A 20,968-nucleotide genomic window follows, 5' to 3' on the forward strand; every position below is an offset into this window, starting at 1 on the left:
TCATCTGGAACATGAACGCCAGCATAGACCAGTTGGGCCAAATGGCCTGTTTCTGTGCTGTAATTTTGATGTAAGATAGCTGGGATGGTTTTATCTAGGGTGGTGGGTGAAGATTTGAGGTAAGCAGGGAGATGTGAATGTGCAGTGAGACCTGGAAATGATCTGAGACAACCTTGTCAATAATTGAAGTCTCACAGGGGCAAAGATCTGTGTAATGCAAAATACAGTGTAGTTAAGGGGGTCGATATGTTAAGTACAGGAAAAATCAAAGGAGAGTAGGCTGGGGAATTTAAATGAATCATTGAAGATGAGTCAGGGATCAGAGCAGGGCTGAGTTTATGTGGCTTCAATGTTCATGGCAACAAATTCTAGTTTGTAATTAAACCAAGTTGCAGTCTATAATTATCTTTTTCTTTGAAAAGTTTGATTGCACGAGTACATTGATACAAATTTCTTCTTTAAAAAAAAACTAAGGTTCCACCGAGATTTGAACTCGGATCGCTGGATTCAGAGTCCAGAGTGCTAACCATTACACCATGGAACCACGCAAAAAGCCTTAGAGGCTTTTTATATAACGGAGATCGTAAGTGAGGGAGCTAATATTGATACGTCATGAGGATTTCCTTTCAGTAACCATAATATGGCAGCACAGCCTGGTCGGTCATTTGTTTCCGCTACTTTTACAGTGTATGTAAAAGACGACGCAGGGTTTTTTTTTCCATTGAGTAGGCCACTCACTTCCTTTTTAATTAAAGACATTAGTTTCGGTTTATGCACCAGCGTTTCGGAGGCCCCACTTTGTTGACAAAACACCGTTCAGCCACGCCCTCCTCCCACGGGTGCGGCTCCTCCCAGGAGGGCCTCGGTCTCCCCCTAGCGCTCGTGGCCAGGAATGCAAGTCTCTGGGAGCACAGGAGATCCCACCTACACTACACAGGAGATCCCACCTACACTACACAGAAGGTCCCACCTACACGACACAGAGGTTGCGACTCTGTCCATTCGTGCTGAAAAAAACCTGGATAATTGCACTTTTATCTGAAATACCTCCAAGCAAATTAGTGCAGACACGACATTATTGTCCTACTCATTGGGTTGCCAACCCTCCAGGATTGTCCTAGAGTCTCCAGGAATTGAAGATTAACCTCCAGGACACTGCTGCAAGCAACCCAGGAGAAAAAAAAATCAAAGTGGCATTAAACAAAATTGTTTTTTTAATTTTCTTTGAACATTTTCTTAGTTATAAAAATATTGGGGATGGAGGGAAAGGCTGTTTCACTATCAGTCAAAATGAATCCAATTGGGTAGCAAAGATTCTGTTCCCTTTCCAATTGGTGTGGAGGATGGACCAATGGTGTGTGTGTGTGGGGGCAGGGTGGTTCAAGGCGGGAGGTCATGTGATGAAACCTCCAGGAATACACCCAACCAGAGTTGGCAACCCTGGGGTCGGAGTGGGAGTGGAAATGGATGGCAGTGAAAGGGCAGATCATGGCCCTTATATTCCACTCCATAGTGCCTGGGAAGGGGATTTTCCCAGGTACTGCCATGAGGAAAAGGGGATGGAGATCTGTTATGTTGAGTGTTCACCCCCTTTATGTTGCCGCATGGTTTCTGTTGCTTCTCCAGACAGGCAGACATGGGCTTGCACCTACAACAAGTGAAGGTCAAAGGCCCCCATAGAAATGAGAGGGAAGAGGGTGTTCCCAGCTTTGTGAAAGGAACTTGCAGAAGCTAGCTTTAGGCCTCTCACTTGACAACACTTCAGGTTGGAGGCAGTAAAGCAAAGGGAGGCCACAGAAGTCCTACCTTCTGCAGTCACCCCAAAATATTTTGGGCCTGGAGGCCCTCTAGTTACAGTTCTCAAACAACAGCCAAAAAGCCCCAAGGCTGGCAGCCAGTGCCACAGCTGCAGGTCTCCTAGGCCTGCGGCAGTGCCTGTGTTCCCATCCAATTTCCCATTGTAAGGTCCTGCCAGGTGGCAAGCCTACACTGGGGGTGCAATTGGGCAATGGAAATGACCCAACCCACCAACTTCAGATATTCTGAGACCTGGACAGGCACAATGCACTTCTGCCACATTGTAGTTTGTTTATTATCAAAAGTCTTTTGGAGTTGAGGTATACCATGCCGTTGGGCTTAACACAGTCCACTTGGGTTGTCGCTTTCTCAAAGAAGCCAAGGAGGTTGGTTAGGCAGGATCTTTCCCATCTCAATCCATGCTGACTGCTGTTAACTAGGTAATTGTTGCACAGATGGTCCTGAAGTTTACTCCTGATAATCGATTCCATTATTTTACATGGGACAGTCGTTGCCTGTATCTGCTTGGTTGCTCTTTTTGAATATGGACATTGACTCTCTCATAATGATCATCTGTGCCTCACAAATCTCCTCCCTGGTCTCTCAGCACTCTGAGATGAGTATTGCCCCTCATGTCTTACTTGACAGTGGGTCAAGAAGCAGTAGTACACTACATCTACCAACTCTAGCCCTAAACCACTTGGGGTTTCCTGGTTTATATTAAGTTAATTGATGTCTCCCACCTCTCTCATTCCCCAATGTCTGCTTATTTCTGGTATTTGGTTCATGCCCTCCATCCCCCCCACCTTCCCCTCCACCCTATCTAGTTTAGATGATTTTCTATTGCTGCCTCGATATTCCTTGCAAGTCTTTTCATCCCTACTTGGTTTTAGTGTAGCCCATTCCTCCAGTGCCAAAATTTTATTCTGGAAGAATTCTCAGTTAATTATGAAAGTAGCATTGTTGTACTCACATGTTTCCAGACATTTATCTTCTGATTTTTTTTGGCTCCTTGTAAGAGATTTCCTTGTGGAAGTCGTAAATGCTTTGGCTAACTGGAAGGTTTCAGTGACAGCCTGCTGGGACTCTAGTGTTTCTCGGCCTCTCTGGGCTTTGTATTGCAATAACGCTACGTGTGCGTCAGCCATTTCCAGACTATGGTGGCTGCCTGCCTGCTTTAGGCTACTTTCTCCCATGCAAGGTGTATGAGATGTTTTCTGGGAGGAGGGGAGCATTAGCCCTTGTACCTCCTGGCTACTCAAATTGACATTTCCCACTCAGTAATGCCCAAGTCCAGAACATAAAAATTATGGTTGAAACTCATTACTAAATTTTCTAGAATGAATCATTCTCTTTGTTTACTTTCTCAGCTGTTATTCACATGAGTAACCATGACTCAGCTACACACTGCTTGAGCTCATGATAGCATTCTGGCCTCTAAGGTTGTAGGTTCAGAGTCCCATTCCAGTGACTTGAACACAAAATCTGGCTGACACACCAGTGCAGTACTGAGTGAGTGCCATACTCGCTGTCTTTCGGATGAAACGGTAAACCAAGGCCCGTCCCCTATCTCGGGTTGATCCCATGGCACAATTTTGAAAATCGGGAGCTTGCTGGTGCCCTGGCCAAAATTTATCCCTCAACCAACATCATTAAAGCAGATTAACTGGTCATTATCACATTGCTGTTTATGGGATCTTGCTGTATGCAAATTAGCTGCTGCATTTTCTATATTACAACACTTCAAAAGTACTTTGTTGGCTGTAAATTGCTTTGGGATGTCCTGAGATCATGACTGGCACTATATAAATGCAAGTCTTTCTTTGTTTCAGTGAGTAATTAGCTTTGCCTTTCCAGTTCTATGTTGGTTACTATAAATAACTCCAAACTGAAGTTAACAATTGATTGAGGATTTAATTGCTGCACTGTTCTTATTGACTGGCCTATCACAAGGAAGAATATTCCCAGTTTAGCTCACAGATGAAAAACCCTGTTGTGGGTAATCCCCAGAAACTTTTAGGAATGCACAGTTTATCTAAGAATAGCATACCAATAACAATTTCTGAACTTTTCCCTCTCAGCTCCACAGGACACTTTGCACTTAAAACTGCACATTCATACCATGACTAAGAATATTGTCATGGTAATTTCTTGTCAATATGTCAGATATGTCACACAGCAGCTGATTGAAGTGAAATCCATGATGAACTGCTATTAATCGTATGACTCAGGAAATTTCATACCATATTCTTCAAACTTAACTACAGGTGAATCTACATTCACCTGATGTTTTTAAATTTAATTTCTAAATTGCTTGTTCAGACAATGCTAGTTTAAAAATTATGGTTGAAACTCGTTACTAAATTTTCTAGAATGAGTCATTGAATCAATCGCTTTGTTTACTTTCTCAGCTGTTACTCACGTGAGTAACCATGACTCAGCTACATGCTGCTTGAGCCCTAAAGCAGCAAGGCCTGTAGTGGTCTGCTGTTGGGCCTGGCTAAAACAGCAATTCACAGGTCCAGGATGAGCACAGCCAGAGGGGAAGAGTCACTGGTCGCCTGCCTCTCTTCCGTGCCCAGATGACCCTGGAGAGGGAACATGCAGTGTCCACCGGTACGCTCAAGGCCTTCTGCGACCGGTGGGCATCACAGGGTATAGACTGTCTAAGTGACACAAACAACAATATCATTTAGAATTATAGGTTTCTTTAGTTAATTAGACTTGGGAATTTATGTCTAAATTAGAGCAAAGCAGTGTTACTTTTATTGGATTATTTAAAAATAGGCAAGGCCTGTAGGTCTCCAGTACTGTAATGTGATTTATGAAGTTAAGTGTTGAGTAGCTGCTGTGAGCGCTACAGCATGTATTGTTAGAAATTGGGTTTGTATCTTATAGGTGCATTAGAGCGCAGTTTCACCCTTAAACGGATCAAGAGATTCTTATTTTAAAATAAGTACTGTGTAGTGTTACAATATAACCTTTTTAAAACAGTACTCTGCACTAGTGCCATTCCTAGTCCATTTTTTAAACCCAAATAAGGGCTGGGAGTAGCAATGGGTTAGAGCATGGTTCTTTTGGCGCTCCCCTGATGGTACATCTGACAAAGCCTGCATTTAACTGAGCCATACACCAAGGAGGTCCCAGGTTCAATTCTTAATTTGAGTAAGGTGCTACAATTCCCTTAGTGCCCCAGAACGATACAGGGAAAGTCAGCCAGGGTTGCTATTTGTAGCCATCCACTGACCACTGATTTGAGGAATAATACTCCATACAAATACCCCCAGTCAAAAAGCCTGCTAACATTCAGTGACTCGGCTCACAGATAATTGCAAGGAAATTCCTCAGGCCTTTTCCCACTTTGCCTGATGTAACTTCAGCAGAAACTCCGTTTATGTAGGAAAACAGGGTTCACAAAGTTATGGTGGCAGAGTGGGAGAAGCCCTGAGGAAATTTGCAGCAAATGTGCTAAGCTAAAGGCACCACAGATACAGAGTGCTAAAATAACTAAAGCAATTCTTGGAGACAATGATAAGCCTTGAAAGAACATTGAGATGTTTGCAATACAAATATTTTTTCTTCTACAATATCCAAAAATATTTAAACTTTGCAATGAATCTATTTGAAATAAACTTAAACTTGTCCAGCAGGAGATAGATAACGTATTATTGTACAAAATAAATAAGAGTTTGGAGTTTACAAGTGAGAAAGGGACCAGATGGCACTTGGTATTCAGCATTTTGAAATTTAATGCTAAGGGTTAAGATGACAAGTCTCAATTCTGACGTTGCAATACTACGTTCCCAATAGCCAGACATCACGTAATGCAGTATCGGTTTTGGTGGTTTCTATTTTCCAGTGAAACATGTTTCTTGCACACAGCTATTACTAGAATTAAAGTGATTATAAATTCCGTAGCGAGGAGAACGACTGCAAGCATCCATCGGTTTCTTCTAAGAACTTCATCAGTTTTCATTTCTGTGAAAAAGGAAGAAAACTATTGAACATTATGGCAGTGATTTCAGTGCTGGTTTGGTTTTCTTTGCTAATACAGTTTATAATACATCAACCATAAAAATGTGACCTTATTTAAGAATGTAATTGTATGGTGAAAAAAATGTGCATTGGATAACGTAGTATTAACATAAACAAACAACAAAATGCATTGATATAGCATCTTTAATGTAGAAAAACATCTCAAGGCACATCACAACAGCGTAATCACTCAGAAAATAAAACAGCAAGCCAAAAAAAGAAAAAGACTTGCGTCTTTCACGACCTCAGGACCAAAGCGCTTTACAGTCAATGAAGTACTTTTGAAGTGTAGTCACTGTTGTAATGTCGGATACGCGGCAGCCAATTTGCACACCGCAAGGTCCATAAACAGCAATTAGATAATGACCAGATAATTTTTTTTAAAGTGATGTTGGTTAAAAGATAATAGTGGCCAGGTCAGTGGAGCGAACTCCCCTGCTCTTCTTCTGAATAGTGCAATGGGATCTTGTACGTCCACCCGAGGGGGCAGACGGGGCCTCGGTTTAACATCTCATCTGAAAGACGGCACCTGACAGTGTAGCACTCCCTCAGTACTGCAGTGGAGTGTCATCCCAGTTTTTGTGCTCAAGTCTCTAGAATGGGGCTTGAACCTACAACCTTCTGACTCAGGCAAGAGTGCTACCACTGATGCACGGCTGACATTAAAAAAAAATATTAGTAGGAGTGCCTAAAAGCTTGGCCAAGGAGGTGGATTTCAAGGAACATTTTAAAAGGAGAAGAGGGAGGCAAAACTCAGATGTTTAGGGAGAGAATTCTAGAGCACAGATGGCCACCATTGGTAGGGTAAAGGCAGTAGGGAAGGCACAAGATGCCAGAGTTGGAGCAATGCAGAATTCTCGGAGGGTTGTAGGGCTGGAGAAAGTTACAGAGAATAGGAGGGGCGGGTCCATTAAGGGACTTAAATATAACAATGAGAATTTTAAATTTGATGCGTTGTGGTGACCAGGAGCTAAATGTAGGTCAGCGAACATAGGGTGAGGTTAGCAGGTCTTAGTGCAGCATAGGATAAGGGCAGCAGAGTTTTGGATGAGCTGAAGTTTACATAGGGTGGAGGATGCACTATCATAGCAGAGAGAGAAAAGAAATCTTACTTTTTCTTATATCCTGTCCCAGAGCGAGAGGGAGGCATTAAGGAGAGCCTTTCCTAATATGGGAGCAGTATCCAAGTCACAAATGGACTCAAGCTATAACGAATTAAAAAGGAAAGAAGTGTTTGGCACAAAAGAAGAAACAGATTTTGAAAGCAGCAGTTCCATTTGTGTTCTTGGCAGATATCAAGGTAAAAGAACATTGATAAGTCAAGAAGAAAGAAGGGTAGGGCCATCAAAGTTAAAAAGGTGCAGCTGTTTAGACTTGTGGAATAGAAATAAATTTCTGAAGAACTGAAACAGGATTTTCTTTACTCCATCAAGATGTAGTGATTCAGCACTGTATTGCAAGACAACTGGAGGTTGAGAGTACTGAGGGTATAGGATACATACAAGTTAACCTACCTATAGAAAGACCAAATGTTCTCGAAAAAGATTGGTGTAGAACATCATTACTTAATTTGAATGTGTAGCTAGAACTCCTGTTGGTATCACTGATTTCCAGAATACTCTGCAGGAAGTATAGGCCATCTCCATTTTGTTGGTATGAAGTCTCAGACAGGCTAGAAATATCCTCTTTTTCTTCGTTGCACCAGGAAACATTAGCCTCAGGGTAACCTTCAGACTCAAATCTGAAAACTGTCCCAGATGGTCTTATTCGAATAAAAAAGCCAGGTTCCTTGTAGTATGCTGCGGAATAAAAACTGGTCATTTCGAACAAGAAATTGAATTGGAATTTTGTTCCAGTTAATAACTGTCATTGAATAATGCATTACTTTAATAGTTATGCAATAAAAGCTTTACATGCTCAAAAATGACAACTCCAAGTACATCAAACAAACTAGTCGCAGTTATTGATGTTATAGTGATCAATTTGGAAATACCTAAATCATTATAACCAAATGATCACCAAGTTAAAGATGAAAATCCCGCAATATCCTGCCAGCAGCTATTAAACCAAAGTCCAGCACTTTGAATAGAGTGCTGCCCAGCTGATTAAATTGCCAGTGAAGGGCATTATTGAACAGCCAAGCTGCATCAAAAGCAGTCATTCATGTTGAACTAAGACTCTGAGTTTTCGTGAGACACCAGTACCCAACAGAAGACAGTATTCATTACTGCTGCATGTCATTGAGTTCACGTATTTGCTGCACTAAATGCAACAGTCCATTTTTTTTTCTTGACGAGTAGAGCCTATGTGCGGGTGGTATGTAGAGGCTCTAAAATTTATTTTGCGATTTACACAAGCAGCTGCTCTCAGTGTTGTTTAGCAAAGCTACCCAGTGGCAATTTAAACAGACGAGCAGCGCAAATCAACTTTTGGTTCAACAGCTACTCCACAGAGTCTCAGGATTACCACCTTCCTTCCCAGAATTGGCAGCTTGTGAACTGGATTTCCAGCACAAACTGATCAGTACAGCTAATGGGAAAATGTAAATGAGTTTTGGCAAATAGGATTTGATTACTATATCCACAAGATTCAGCATATTTTACTGAAATTCTACCCTGATATTTAAAACACAAATTGAAGTAGTACTTTTTCCCACCTCTCTTTTCTTGCTTATTTTTTGCCACCCCTCCCCTCTTTCCTGAAGGAGTTTGACTCCTTGCTGGGATGAAGTGCCACAAACCAGTATAAACCTCGGGTATGAGCTCAAATCGCCATTATTCATACGTAATCCTTGATAGTAAATATTAGTGCTTTTCACCCGTGAGGATATCACAATTTAGCCTGATCCTGTGGCCATCCATTCGCTTCCAATAGGGGTTGCTAAATAGCAAACAGGAATGGCAACCCTAACTGAGATGTGCTGAGGCCAACCATTACATCACTAGCACTATTCCAGCAGAGATGAACTAAACCAGCATGGTCTGGGGATCAAACCTGAAATCTTCCTGGTCTGTATGGCTGAGGTTTTCAATGGTTAGACTCACTAGGCCATCAGGGGAGCCTAAGGTGTATGATTTTAATTTGCAGCACAGAAAACAAAAATTAAAAGAAAGAGAGATATGCAAGTACCTGCAAATATTAGAGAGATAATGCCTTTGCCACTTCTTTTTGTATTACTGACAAAGCACATGTACTGTCCAGCATCCTCTGGTCTCACTCTGTCTAGCTTCATTGAAGCATTCCCTTGCTTTAACTCCGCTGGGAATAAGCTTGTCCTCCCTGAATATCGAGGGCTTTGGCGACTCAGTTGATCTTTTCCATAATAATAACTATAAACAACTTCGTCCGTCTCGACACGTTGCCAATTGATGACCAGCTGCTGCAGTGACGATTCACCATAAACTGTAAAGCTGCAACTCAGCACTGTGTACTGGCCATGGATAGCAGTTACTGGAGCTTCTGGGGTATGGACCTTAAACTCAGCTGTGACTAAAAATCAATAGGGTCAGTAATGGCATTGTTCCAAGAAGACAATTATCTTAAAACTCTCCATGGAGTATTTTGTTTTAAAGGATGATTAATATGAGAAGATTTAATCTTGAACACAGAATAAATTAAAAGAAAAGCTCTAAAAAGTCATTATCCCCTCCTCTACATTTTCTCCACCTTCCCCTGAAGGGTTTATACCTCCTGGTGTTCAGTTCCTCCAGAACCAGCAGCTCAACTACACTTACAAAATCATGGCCGCTCTCTTAACACGCAAGCCTAGATACTGAATGTTCCAGTTGAGAGTTACTGGATAGTAATGAAGGGCAGGACCCAAACTATTTTATTCCCTTTTTAAACCCTCCTTAGCTAGTGGACACTGGGGGTCAATTGTTCCCTCCCACCCAACTCCATTGTTGCCCTCATTAAAATCAGTTAGTTCAGCACAGATTAAGGATCAAATCTGGTATCTCCTGGTCTGTGTCCCTGGTGCCAAACCAGGAGGTACGTTTACCTTCAGAGCTACAGAGGGAGCTGAGAAACTTTAAAGATTCTATTAAAATATTTTTTTAAATACATAGGAAGACGAGAGCAGACAAGAAGCAACAAACAGACGCAATAATCTAAACACATGCAACTCCAATATTTTAAAATGATACTTAAAGCCTAGAAAATCATTATATATAAATCTTAACCCAAAAACAAGGTGTGTACTACTGCCATTGAGGAAAACACAGGAATTGTTTAAACTCCTGGCACTGGGGGATTGGGTGATACAACTGGTTAGACACCCATATATGAATCCAACCTAAACTGATAGAATGAACATCTCCTTTGCAATGGCCCTACATGAAATCAGCTCGGACAGTCTCACTCCAGTTCCCACTGGGCATGAGCAATGCAAAATTGCCCCTAAATTGGCAATCTCACTCAGAGACCACAAGATGTCCAATGTGGTAGGAGGAAAAATGTCATAGGTCCAGCAGTGGAGGACCCTCTTCTGAGATTGGGACTGAGATACATCATCGGGCAATAACTTCATTGTGAAGGTGGTGTTGCCCTATCAAGGTGTGCTATACTGATCTGATTGAAATAAAGAGTGTTCTGTACCCCAGCACTAGCAGCCCTCACCTCACAAAACTGACATAAAAAAGTAACTGCAGCATATACAGCAACATGCTCAGTAAGCAACATCACAAAATAGAAAACTCGGCTGTTTCTTTGAAATATTTTGGTACTTTTCAGTTCTGAACAAAAATATTTACATGGGAAGTACCCATCTTATCCATTAAAATAACCTAACATTACAAGTAAATCTATTGTTATTGCTTTGGGCCTTTTCTAAATATTAAAAGGGGTACCTCAAATTGTGTAGATTATTCACTGAAGTGTGTGTAAGAAAACAGTTAATTTTGAAGTCTTACCAACAGCCAAACTGAAGCCAACTGCTATCAAAACACCAAGCAGACTACTCATAATACTTTGATCTCCTACAACTTGAAAGCTGTCAAAACAAGAAAAAATGAATACCGGTGAAAATTGTGTGGGTTTATATTCGTTTCTACAGCTGCATACATAAGTGATTGCACCTCCAAAGTAATCTATGGGTTATAAGATATCTGAAAAACACAAGGTGCTGTATAACACATTAAGTTCTTTCTTTGCACATCACAAGAACCAAATATTTCACAACTTTATAATCGTAACTTGTTTTTTTTAAAAAAAACAGGACCAAAGTTGAAACTTGCTGAAATGTGGAAAGAAAATAAATAAAAACTGGCATTTATATATGTCCTTAGAAAGTACCAAAGCACTTCTCAGCCAATGAATTACTTTTGAAGTGTAGTCACTGCTATTATTAGGCAACACAGCAACAATGAGATAAATGACCAGTCCTAACTTTTGTCAGGACACTTCCCTTCTCTTCAAATAATACCATGTGATCTTTTACATCCCTTTGAACAGAGACAGGTTTAACATCTCATCTGAAAGAACCTACCTCTGACAATGTAGTACTTAGTCAGTACTGTCACTAAAATGTCAGATTAGATCATGTGCTCACGTTCTGGTGTGGAGCTTGAACGCACAACCTACTGATTCATAGAAGAGAGTACGACCACTGAATAATAATGATGATGAGGAGGAGGAAATCATAAGCCTGGAAGTTACATGGACATTTTTTTTAAAATATAAAAAGCAAGGGCGACTGGGTGGGACTTCCACCCACCACTCAGGCCTGCCATTGACCTGTCCCAAATCCTAGAGACAAGGTCATTTAATTATCCATGGTGTGTGCCCGCACCTGTTGCAGCACAGCAATAGTGCCCACCCCGCCTAGGAGGCAGAGCTTGGAGCAGAACCAAAGGCTTGAATTGGCCTAAAATAAGGGAATTGAGGGACGGCTTTAAATAAATCGATCCCAAAGGTTCTTGGAGTTGCCCAGGAACTATTAGCTATAGATTGATTTTGACTTAACGGGACTGGGCCTAAGGAACAACTGCAACCTCTGGAGCTCAATTTGTCAGAGAGGTTGCAGGGCCTGGAAAGCCGGTGTATCCCAGTTCCATCCCAAATTACAACCTCCCCCCCCACCCCCTACCAGTATTACATGCAGTTCTGCCTATCCCTTTTTGGAAATCCTACTCTTTACAAACCATTACGGTATGTGGGATGAGGCATGACATTTTGTACGACATCAATAGTCTCTCGGCGTCCATTAATATGGATTTACCCATTGTCTATCCCATCAGAACACTCATCTGGAGTGATTTTCTATCTTAACTGAGCAACAAAACACACCATAGTAATTGACAAAAATTTTAAAATGAGATTTGCCATCAATGCTTGAAAGTGGCAGTGCTAAATTACTACAGGAGAAGTAGTTACTCTTTTGAACCATGCTGCCCTTTGCACATTAGTAAGTGGGCTGCTCAGAGTTTCCTTGGTTTCTTATGGTCCTGACTGTAGTGGTTCCTGGTATTTGTCAATTAATATAAGAGCCCACTGCCCAAGTGATATTTTTCATCAATGTTTTTAGTTATAGTGCTATCATGACAGCACCTACATTCCCAGTGTCAGCCACACTTTCCACTGGTTTGTTCTTCTCATTTTTATTAACATTGATTTCTGATCATGAAACAAGTATACACAGATAAACACATGAGGATGTGACCTGAGGATTATCCAAGAACGAGTCCAAAATTAAGACATTTGCAACTGGTGCATTACCCACCACATTGATTAAGTATCACCTGCAACAGACCTCTAGCCATATGTCATTCTCTGTTCAAAGCTTCACTTCCAGCCCAGCTATTTCTTTCCTTTCCCTTACCACCCCTTCAAAACGTGGGTACGGTTAACATAAGAAATAGGAGCAGGAGTAGGCCAATCGGCCCTTCGAGCCTGCTCCGTCATTTAATAAGATCATAACAGCTTCACTTTTTTTCCTATTTCTGCATTTGATAGGTTTCGAGGCAAAACAGGCAATGGAAATTATACTTCTACAGTCTTAACTATGAAAAGCACCACAACAGAAACTAAAGCACAGGGGAGGTGTTCGATTTACTTCACAGAATTTCTCGACAAGATGCTCTTCCACAATTGCAAGTATAACAGCCTAAGATTTCCACTCAGCTGCTGTGCCAGCAGAAGTGAAGTTAGTGTCATTTCCACCCACAGCAGAGCTGCCCCCTTGACCGTGGCCATATTTCCAGCCCCAGGGTCATTAACATACAGGTTTCCCAACCTTCGGTGGGGAGTCACACCAGTCTGGGGTGGACATCTGCTACGGCAGAAAGAGGCAGCTGGTGTACTCACTGTGAATTCCTTTTTTGCTCATCTTGAAATGTCCACCTTCTCCTGGTGAGGGCTGTGCCCGGTTGGACAGCACTTGCACAAGTTCTTCTCTCCTCCCAACAGCCTCTGAATGCTGGATGTCAGTCAGAGAAGGCATCCAGTATTCAGATGCTGGTGAGGGGGTGGAGAGCTTTGAGCCAAAAAGCGATAGCATAAGAAGTCATTCAGTCCACTTCGGTCATAAAGGGGCATTTAGTCCCATTCACCAGCCCTTTCCAGAATACACTAAAGTAACAGCATCTGCTTCTTAAACTAAGCCAGAAATCATGATGTGGAGATGCCGGTGATGGACTGGGGTTGACAAATGTAAGGAATCTTACAACACCAGGTTATAGTCCAACTGTTTTATTTGAAAATCACAAGCTTTCGGAGGCTTCCTCCTTCGTCAGGTGAGCGAGTGTGACGAAGGAGAAAGCTTGTGATGTTCAAATAAAACAGTTGGACTATAACCTGGTGTTATAAGATTCCTTACATAAGCCAGAAATAGCAGCTCACTGTAATACACTTAAATACGGAGACTCCAAACACTCAGCCAATCCAGGTCTCTATAATCCCCTGTAAAAGTATTTTTCTGACCCACCAAAGTTCATTCGGTCTATTACTGCAATAGACTCAGGTCTCACAAGCTGCAGTGCGACCCAACGGGCTGCGATTCGTTCTCCAATTACAAGTAACTGGAATGAATCATTGATTCCCCCCCCCCCCCCCCCGCCGCAATACCTGGACCAATCAATGGGGTTCAATCTCCACTCGGACACATTCTCCCGAAATCCACACACCCACATCCTTATAGAAAAATCACCGTCAAATCGGCCGCGCACAACAATCTGACCATGGACCATGTACTCTGTACCTACCTCTCACCTCTCAGCTCCCTCCCTCCCTCTCCCGGCTCCGGGACCAACAATCTGACCATGTACCATGTACTCTGTACCTACCTCTCACCTCTCAGCTCCCTCCCTCCCTCTCCCGGCTCCGGGACCAACAATCTGACCATGTACCATGTACCATGTACCTACCTCTCACCTCTCTCAGCTCCCTAGCTCCTCCAGCTCCCTCCCTCTCCCGGCTCCGGGACCGATGCACTTCTCAGATTTATATAAACTGTAGCACGTCATCAAAACATGATTGGCGGTCTGGAAATACCACGTCGTCAGAATTTCCGATTTAATTTCTTAGGTGTTCCTTTATCCTTCATTGAGTTTCATGCTCCTTTCTCACGTTCTTTTTGTGTAGCCCATAATAACCTAAGTAACAAAAAGTGCCCCATTTTTTTTTTAAGAGGGGCACAAACAATATTTCTCACGTTCTAATTCTATCCGAATGTCCGTAAATGTCTCCCACTCTGTTATTTTTTTGTAAATGCCGCTCTGCTCCTCTCTGAATTTCTGTAATCCATTCTGCTTCTGTCCAATTCTTTCCGTCTCTCTGAATTTCTGTCTGCTTTTCTCTTTCTTCCTATGTAAGGAATGTAGAAAAAGAGGTTGTCAGTTATATAGGATCAAAATGCAATTTTTGTTTTCTCATTTTGGAGAATATGGAGCTGGTAACACGAAGGTGCCACTTCCTGGATAATGGGCTGTCGAGACTTGTAACTACGCACGGTGTTCCGTTTGCCCAAATAAGGTGTTGTGAACAATTTTACAACACCAAGTTATAGTCCAACGATTTTATTTTTAATCCCACAAGCTTTCGGGGGCTTTCCCCTTCCTCAGGCGGTGTGGAAATGACTATTTCGAATCCTTCGCATTTTAAGATCACATAACAAAGCCTGGTGATTACTGCCCGTTGCCAAGGCAATCACAGTGAGCAGACAGAAAGGTGTCATCTAAAAGGCCACTGAATATACAACCCCCCCCAAAAAAAGAGAGAGACAGAACGAAGACAGTCAATGACCCGTTATATTAAAAACAGATAACATTTGTTCGCTGGTGGGGTTACGTGTAGTGTGACATGAACCCAAGATCCCAGTTGAGGCCATCCTCATGGGTGCGGAACTTGGCTATTAATTTCTGCTCAACGATTTTGCGTTGTCGTGTGTCTCGAAGGCCGCCTTGGAGTATGTTTACCCGAAGGTCGGTGGCTGAATGTCCATGACTGCTGAAGTGTTCCCCGACAGGGAGAGAACCCTCCTGTTTGGCGATTGTTGCGCGGTGTCCATTCATCCGTTGTCGCAGCGTCTGCATGGTCTCACCAATGTACCATGCTCTGGGGCATCCTTTCCTGCAACGTATGAGGTAGACATCGTTGGCCGAGTCACAGGAGTATGAACCGTGCACCCGGTGGGTGGTGTCCTCTCGTGTGATGGTGGTATCTGTGTCGATGATCTGGCATGTCTTGCAGAGGTTACCGTGGCAGGGTTGTGTGGTGTCGTGGACGCTGTTCTGAAGGCTGGGTAATTTGCTGCGAACGATGGTTTGTTTGAGGTTGGGTGGCTGTTTAAAGGCGAGTAGTGGAGGTGTGGGGATGGCCATAGCGAGGTGTTCGTCATCATTGATGACATGTTGAAGGCTGCGGAGAACATGGCGTAGTTTCTCTGCTCCGGGGAAGTACTGGACGACGAAGGGTACTCTGTTGGTTGCGTCCCGTGTTAGTCTCCTGAGGAGGTCTACGCGATTTTTCGCTGTGGCCCGTCGGAACTGTCGATCGATGAGTCGAGCATCATATCCCGTTCTTACTAGGGCGTCTTTCAGCGTCTGTAGGTGTCCATCGCGTTCCTCCTCGTCTGAGCAGACCCTGTGTATTCGCAGGGCCTGTCCATAGGGGATGGCCTCTTTGACGTGGTTAGGGTGGAAGCTGGAAAAGTGGAGCATTGTGAGATTGTCCGTGGGCTTGCGGTAGAGTGAGGTGCTGAGGTGCCCGTCTTTGATGGAGATTCGTGTGTCCAAGAAAGAAACTGATTCTGAGGAGTAGTCCATGGTGAGCTTGATGGTGGGATGGAACTTGTTGATGTTATCGTGTAGTCTCTTTAGTGATTCCTCACCGTGGGTCCATAGAAAGAAAATGTCGTCGATGTATCTGGTGTATAGTGTTGGTTGGAGGTCCTGTGCAGTGAAGAAGTCCTGCTCGAACTTGTGCATGAAAATGTTGGCGTATTGGGGTGCGAATTTGGTCCCCATGGCTGTTCCGTGTGTTTGGGTAAAGAACTGGTTATTGAAGGTGAAGACATTGTGATCCAGGATGAAGCGGATGAGTTGTAGGATGGCGTCTGGAGATTGGCTGTTGTTGGTGTTGAGTATTGATGCTGTCGCAGCGATGCCGTCATTGTGGGGGATACTGGTGTATAGTGCCGAGACATTCATCGTGGTGAGAAGTGTTCCTGGTTCAACAGGTCCGTGGGTACTGAGTTTTTGTAGAAAGTCTGTAGTGTCGCGACAGAAGCTGGGGGTTCCCTGCACGATGGGTTTCAGGATGCCCTCGATGTATCCAGAGAGGTTCTCACACAGGGTTCCATTGCCTAATACGATAGGACGTCCGGGTGTGTTGGCTTTGTGTATCTTTGGGAGGCAGTAGAAGTCTCCCACGCGGGGAGTACGTGGGATGAGAGTGCGTAGGATGCTTTGAAGGTCTGGATCGAAGGTCTTGATCAGTTTGTTGAGCTGATGGGTGTGTTCTTTGGTCGGGTCTGCGGGTGATAAGGTGACGACGCAGAGAGGGCTGGGCGCCTGGTTGCAATTTAAAAATATAATGCAGCTGGAGTGCCTGAACAGCACTACAACTACACAGTGCTCAGTCGGAACAGACATTGAAGGAGAGGTCACCATGGAAAATTCTAAAACAATTTGTGCACACCTGCACTCCTGGTGCACTGCCGGAGTTTCAGTTCTCAAGCCACACGATCTGCCCCTTTTTGCATCCCCGAGCAGCTCTGCGATATGTAAATAACAACTCTCCCTCCCAACTTCAGTCCACGTTCTCACTGCTGATTTTAAATTGATAATTGTGAAGTGCCCTGTAGTGTTTTTCTACGTTAAAGGCGGTACATAAATGGAAGTTGTTGTTGACAGATCTCTGTTGACCTGCTGGATACGATTTCTATTCACTAACCATAAATCTCAGTTTATGGCTCACATGTAATTCAGCCACATCCAACGACTGGCTAAATATCATTCATATCCATCGTATCACTCTTCATGTTGTGCTACTAGTTCCCTGTCAGAGATTCCTAAAAGGTTTTCAGGACTTAATGAAAAAGTGAGGTAAGAATAGAATGGAAATTTAAGTTTCACCCAAAATAGAAACTCTCGCGTTTTGCGGAATAAGAGCGGAGGAAATGCAGTTGAATTGCAATTTAACCTACAGCTGTAGGTAGGATAAATAATAGGCTTCGGAAACACAGATTATTTACCTAAATGACAAAGGACATCAGGATATTTTGAAAGCTTCTCGAAGGATTATGCAAATAGCAGAACTAAAATGAGGAAGTACCTTGTTATTTACTCCCGACAACATAGCTGTTGAGTATGACAAACTCTGCCACATGATCGATAATGTGACAGGTGTCAGCATATGAGTTAATACTAGAAAAGTCCTACCCTACACCAAATATTACGGAGGGTAATTACTACACCAAGATGCTTCAATGAATTTTATGTTGTGCCCCATATTTCTAGATATTTTGTGTTGTGCAGTTTGACATAGACCGTCGCCTATATTTTTGTGCATTGATGCATTTTGTTTCTATGTAAATTTGATATTTTGGCACTGATTGTGATTCTTTTCACAAAAAGTTGGTTTTAAAGTCTTGACTTCCTCTCTCAATTTTTACTCAACTCTGCAGTGGATTAGCCAAGATGCCAGAATATGAAATGGATGCCATTTCATTTTGTCAGTTTCAAAATAGAGGATGGCCTTCAGTGGTATGAGCATTTGATTTTATTCCTTCCCTCTACCACAGGTGTTGATACCAATTGTAGCACATTTGCTACTGCTGCTCATCCACATAACTGTCTATATACTTGCAGAGAATGCAATAGTCTAACTGTAATAGATTCTATACTACGACATGCAGTTGGTATATCATGAATGTGTGTGCCAGTTACCCTGGTAGATCCATAATTTATTGACCCTTGTTCATTCAGAACAAAGTAGGTAGTTTAGAAAAAGTGAATTGAGTGGCTATTAAGTAAGACAATTATCTGCCTTGTAGGGTCTTTGTTCTTCTGAGGAGCATCTTTCACATATTGCTGGAGTGTTCCAGCACCAGAGAACATTCAGCTGCAAAGAAACATATAGGGCATGATCTTCCTCTATGACATTATATAATGTCACACCATTGGAGTGCTCTTGAGCTGTCCTTTTCACTCCTGTGGTATATATATAACAACCTGTCCTGGAACATCATTTTATATAAAGTTACCCTGAAATAATGGCCAGGCAGGAGACTCCTTAGAACAAATAATACTTTCTTCTATAGATCTTACTCTCCACACACCATTGGAGACTGAAGGCATTTGGAGGAAAACAGAGACTCCAGCCACCAGGACATTCCTGTGAAGGTGGGAATATTATTTTCTGTGATGGCTATGTTACTGACACTATAAGTACAGCATAAATATAATACATGAATAATTTCAATAAAAATAGCCAACATAACATCTTCCAGCCATGTATCTATTGTTGCTCACACAATGCTAAAGCAAAGTTATCCCTGGTGGCGTGCTCCACAACTGTAAGGTCTAATCATTGTGGAATACTCTAAGTAGTTGCTATGCAAATACTTTCTACCAAATACCTGTTTCAATAAATTCCAAGGATCAGTTGTGGAATAGCCCTTGACTGACTATTTAGGTTTCCTGCCAGAAAGGTGGCGGCAGTGCAAAATACCAGCCATTTGGCGAGTCACATCTTATTGATCAGTTTACCAAGCACCCGGGTATCATATGAGACAAGTTTATTGATCTTATTTACAAAAAGATTTAAATAGTCAAAGTAAATACCTGAACTCTACAAACATCAACATAACTACCTTTCCAAGTCCACAAAAACCTAGGTGTGTACTAAGTGTGCCAATTTAGGTAAGGCTAATCAATGACTATTACCTGGATCTCATTTACTCTTTGTGCCAAAATTGGTACTAGAAATGTTTTCAAGAGAACAGCAATGGAGATTTTAGGTTTAGGGTTCTATTGGTAGCCACTTTGTGTGTAGATGGGAGTGCGTCAACCACTGAGGATGATAAGCTTGAGCTATTGACTGTTACTTCTCAACGGCAAGGCAGTCCAGTAGAAAACTGCTGACATCTTGATGTCACAAAACGTTTTAGAGGGATGTTGTTCCCTTCTTGTTTCTTCCCATCACAACATTTTCTGGTACTAAATCACACCAGCAGTGCATAGAAACTGTGGTCTCTTTTTTCTAAGGCTGATAATGGTCATATACAATGTGCATTGTGACAGTTACTGCCTATGTGTTTGTATAACATGTAAGGGGACAAATCCTCAGAGTTTGTAGATGCCACCATCTGAAATCAAGACATGTCACAGAAGGTACAGGAAGACAAGAATTTGGATTTGAAGTTCATGAAAATCATTAGAAATAAATCATTAATTAGCAGAAAGAAGGATGGGGAAGAGTCACAGAGAATCTGGTATCAACAAATTGTCACAAAAAGACAATTAGTTTTCCCAGTAATGCAGCGAGGGTGGAAATATCTTAAAGGAAGGTCGGGGTCTAAATTCAATAGTGCCTGATAACGCGTGCAAAATGATTGGTACGTTGAACTTGTGCGCCCGTAGGATCGTCCTAAAATTGTCCTCAGGCCTCAATGGAATAAATTTGGCAAGCTGTGGACTCACTCTGGTGTAAATGCAACCAGAAATGCACACATTGATCCATAACAACTGTTCACACAACTGGGGAAATGCTAGGAGTTAGATGTATGATCCAAAAGAGTAAAACAGACTGTAAGCCCTTTTACTCCATTGGTAAGTTTATTTTTCAGATACATATCTAAACAGGTGACTCTTAAAAACGCAAGTATGTGACTGGCAGATCTTTAAGCTCATAGCCTATAGATACAAAAATATGTCATCTCCATCCCATTTTCTGCCTCTGTCAAATGTGCTCAGATAACTCTCCCTTCTGCCCCAGAGCCTCTGAAATGTCCTCCTCTTTCCTCAGCCAAGGAATCCTCTCTTAGTGGTTAACAGGGCTTTTGGCCAAATCCGTTCTATTTCCTGTGCTACTGCCCTAACCCCCTACCCCTCTTGTGTTAGGAGTGAGATGTATGATCCAAAAGAGTTCAATATTTCTAGCATCTGAGGCATTTTGTTTCAGATACAAAAGTATTTTGGGTGGAGTGGGGTGGTTAGACTTGGTCTGCAGGATGGATAGCATACCGGAGATAATTAAAACTAGGCTCGGAAAGTACAATTACGACCAAGGGATTAGCAACTGAGCCTGCAAACTGAGCTTCAAGCCCAACATCTGACTATTGAAATCACGTTAAATGAACAAAATGCTATATAAGTCTTCAAATTAATACTCAGTATATATGATTCTTGTTTACAACCGTAATGGGAAATATTAGTAGTGGAATATTAAAAGCACGTCATTTATTGAAATTACAGAAATGGCTGGACTGTTTCTGGGCAGTTAAGTCAAAGCAAAGAAGCATTGTCTGTTATTGTTGATACCTCTAATGTCTTGAGTTCCATCCACTGTACGCACAAACCATGTCTGCACCTGGTGAGAATGCATTTGGCTAACTGCAATATGTAAGGTCCCATTCTATGAATGTGCAGGTGTATAAAATATCATCACCATGTTCTGCCAGTTGCCCATAACGTATTTG

General features: G+C 42.3%; 1 protein-coding gene and 1 non-coding gene across 7 annotated transcripts in view; both read right to left on the reverse strand.

Moving 5' to 3' along the window:
• Positions 1-472: 472 nt before the first annotated feature.
• Positions 473-544, reverse strand: trnaq-cug (transfer RNA glutamine (anticodon CUG)). The gene has a single exon. It is a non-coding gene; the product is annotated as a tRNA-Gln (tRNA).
• Positions 545-5,528: 4,984 nt separating this feature from the next.
• LOC137342632 (CD276 antigen-like) overlaps positions 5,529-20,968 on the reverse strand; it is a 36,092-nt gene continuing 20,652 nt past the window's right edge. The window contains exons 2-6 of one of the 6 annotated variants that reach the window (XM_068006665.1): positions 14,193-14,631; positions 10,743-10,822; positions 8,962-9,321; positions 7,347-7,631; positions 5,529-5,775 (exon numbers count right to left, since the gene is read on the reverse strand). In XM_068006665.1, the coding sequence (XP_067862766.1) occupies positions 5,615-5,775; positions 7,347-7,631; positions 8,962-9,321; positions 10,743-10,794 (858 nt within the window). In that variant the 5' untranslated portion in view covers positions 10,795-10,822; positions 14,193-14,631 and the 3' untranslated portion in view covers positions 5,529-5,614. Of the gene's footprint in view, positions 5,776-7,346; positions 7,632-8,961; positions 9,322-10,742; positions 10,823-13,134; positions 13,501-13,893; positions 13,974-14,192; positions 14,754-20,968 lie in introns of those variants that run through there. The other 5 variants (XM_068006667.1, XM_068006664.1, XM_068006663.1 and 2 more) reach the window with 5 other exon arrangements.

This window comes from Heptranchias perlo, chromosome 26 (assembly GCF_035084215.1).
Source record: "Heptranchias perlo isolate sHepPer1 chromosome 26, sHepPer1.hap1, whole genome shotgun sequence".
Classification (NCBI taxonomy): domain Eukaryota; kingdom Metazoa; phylum Chordata; class Chondrichthyes; order Hexanchiformes; family Hexanchidae; genus Heptranchias; species Heptranchias perlo.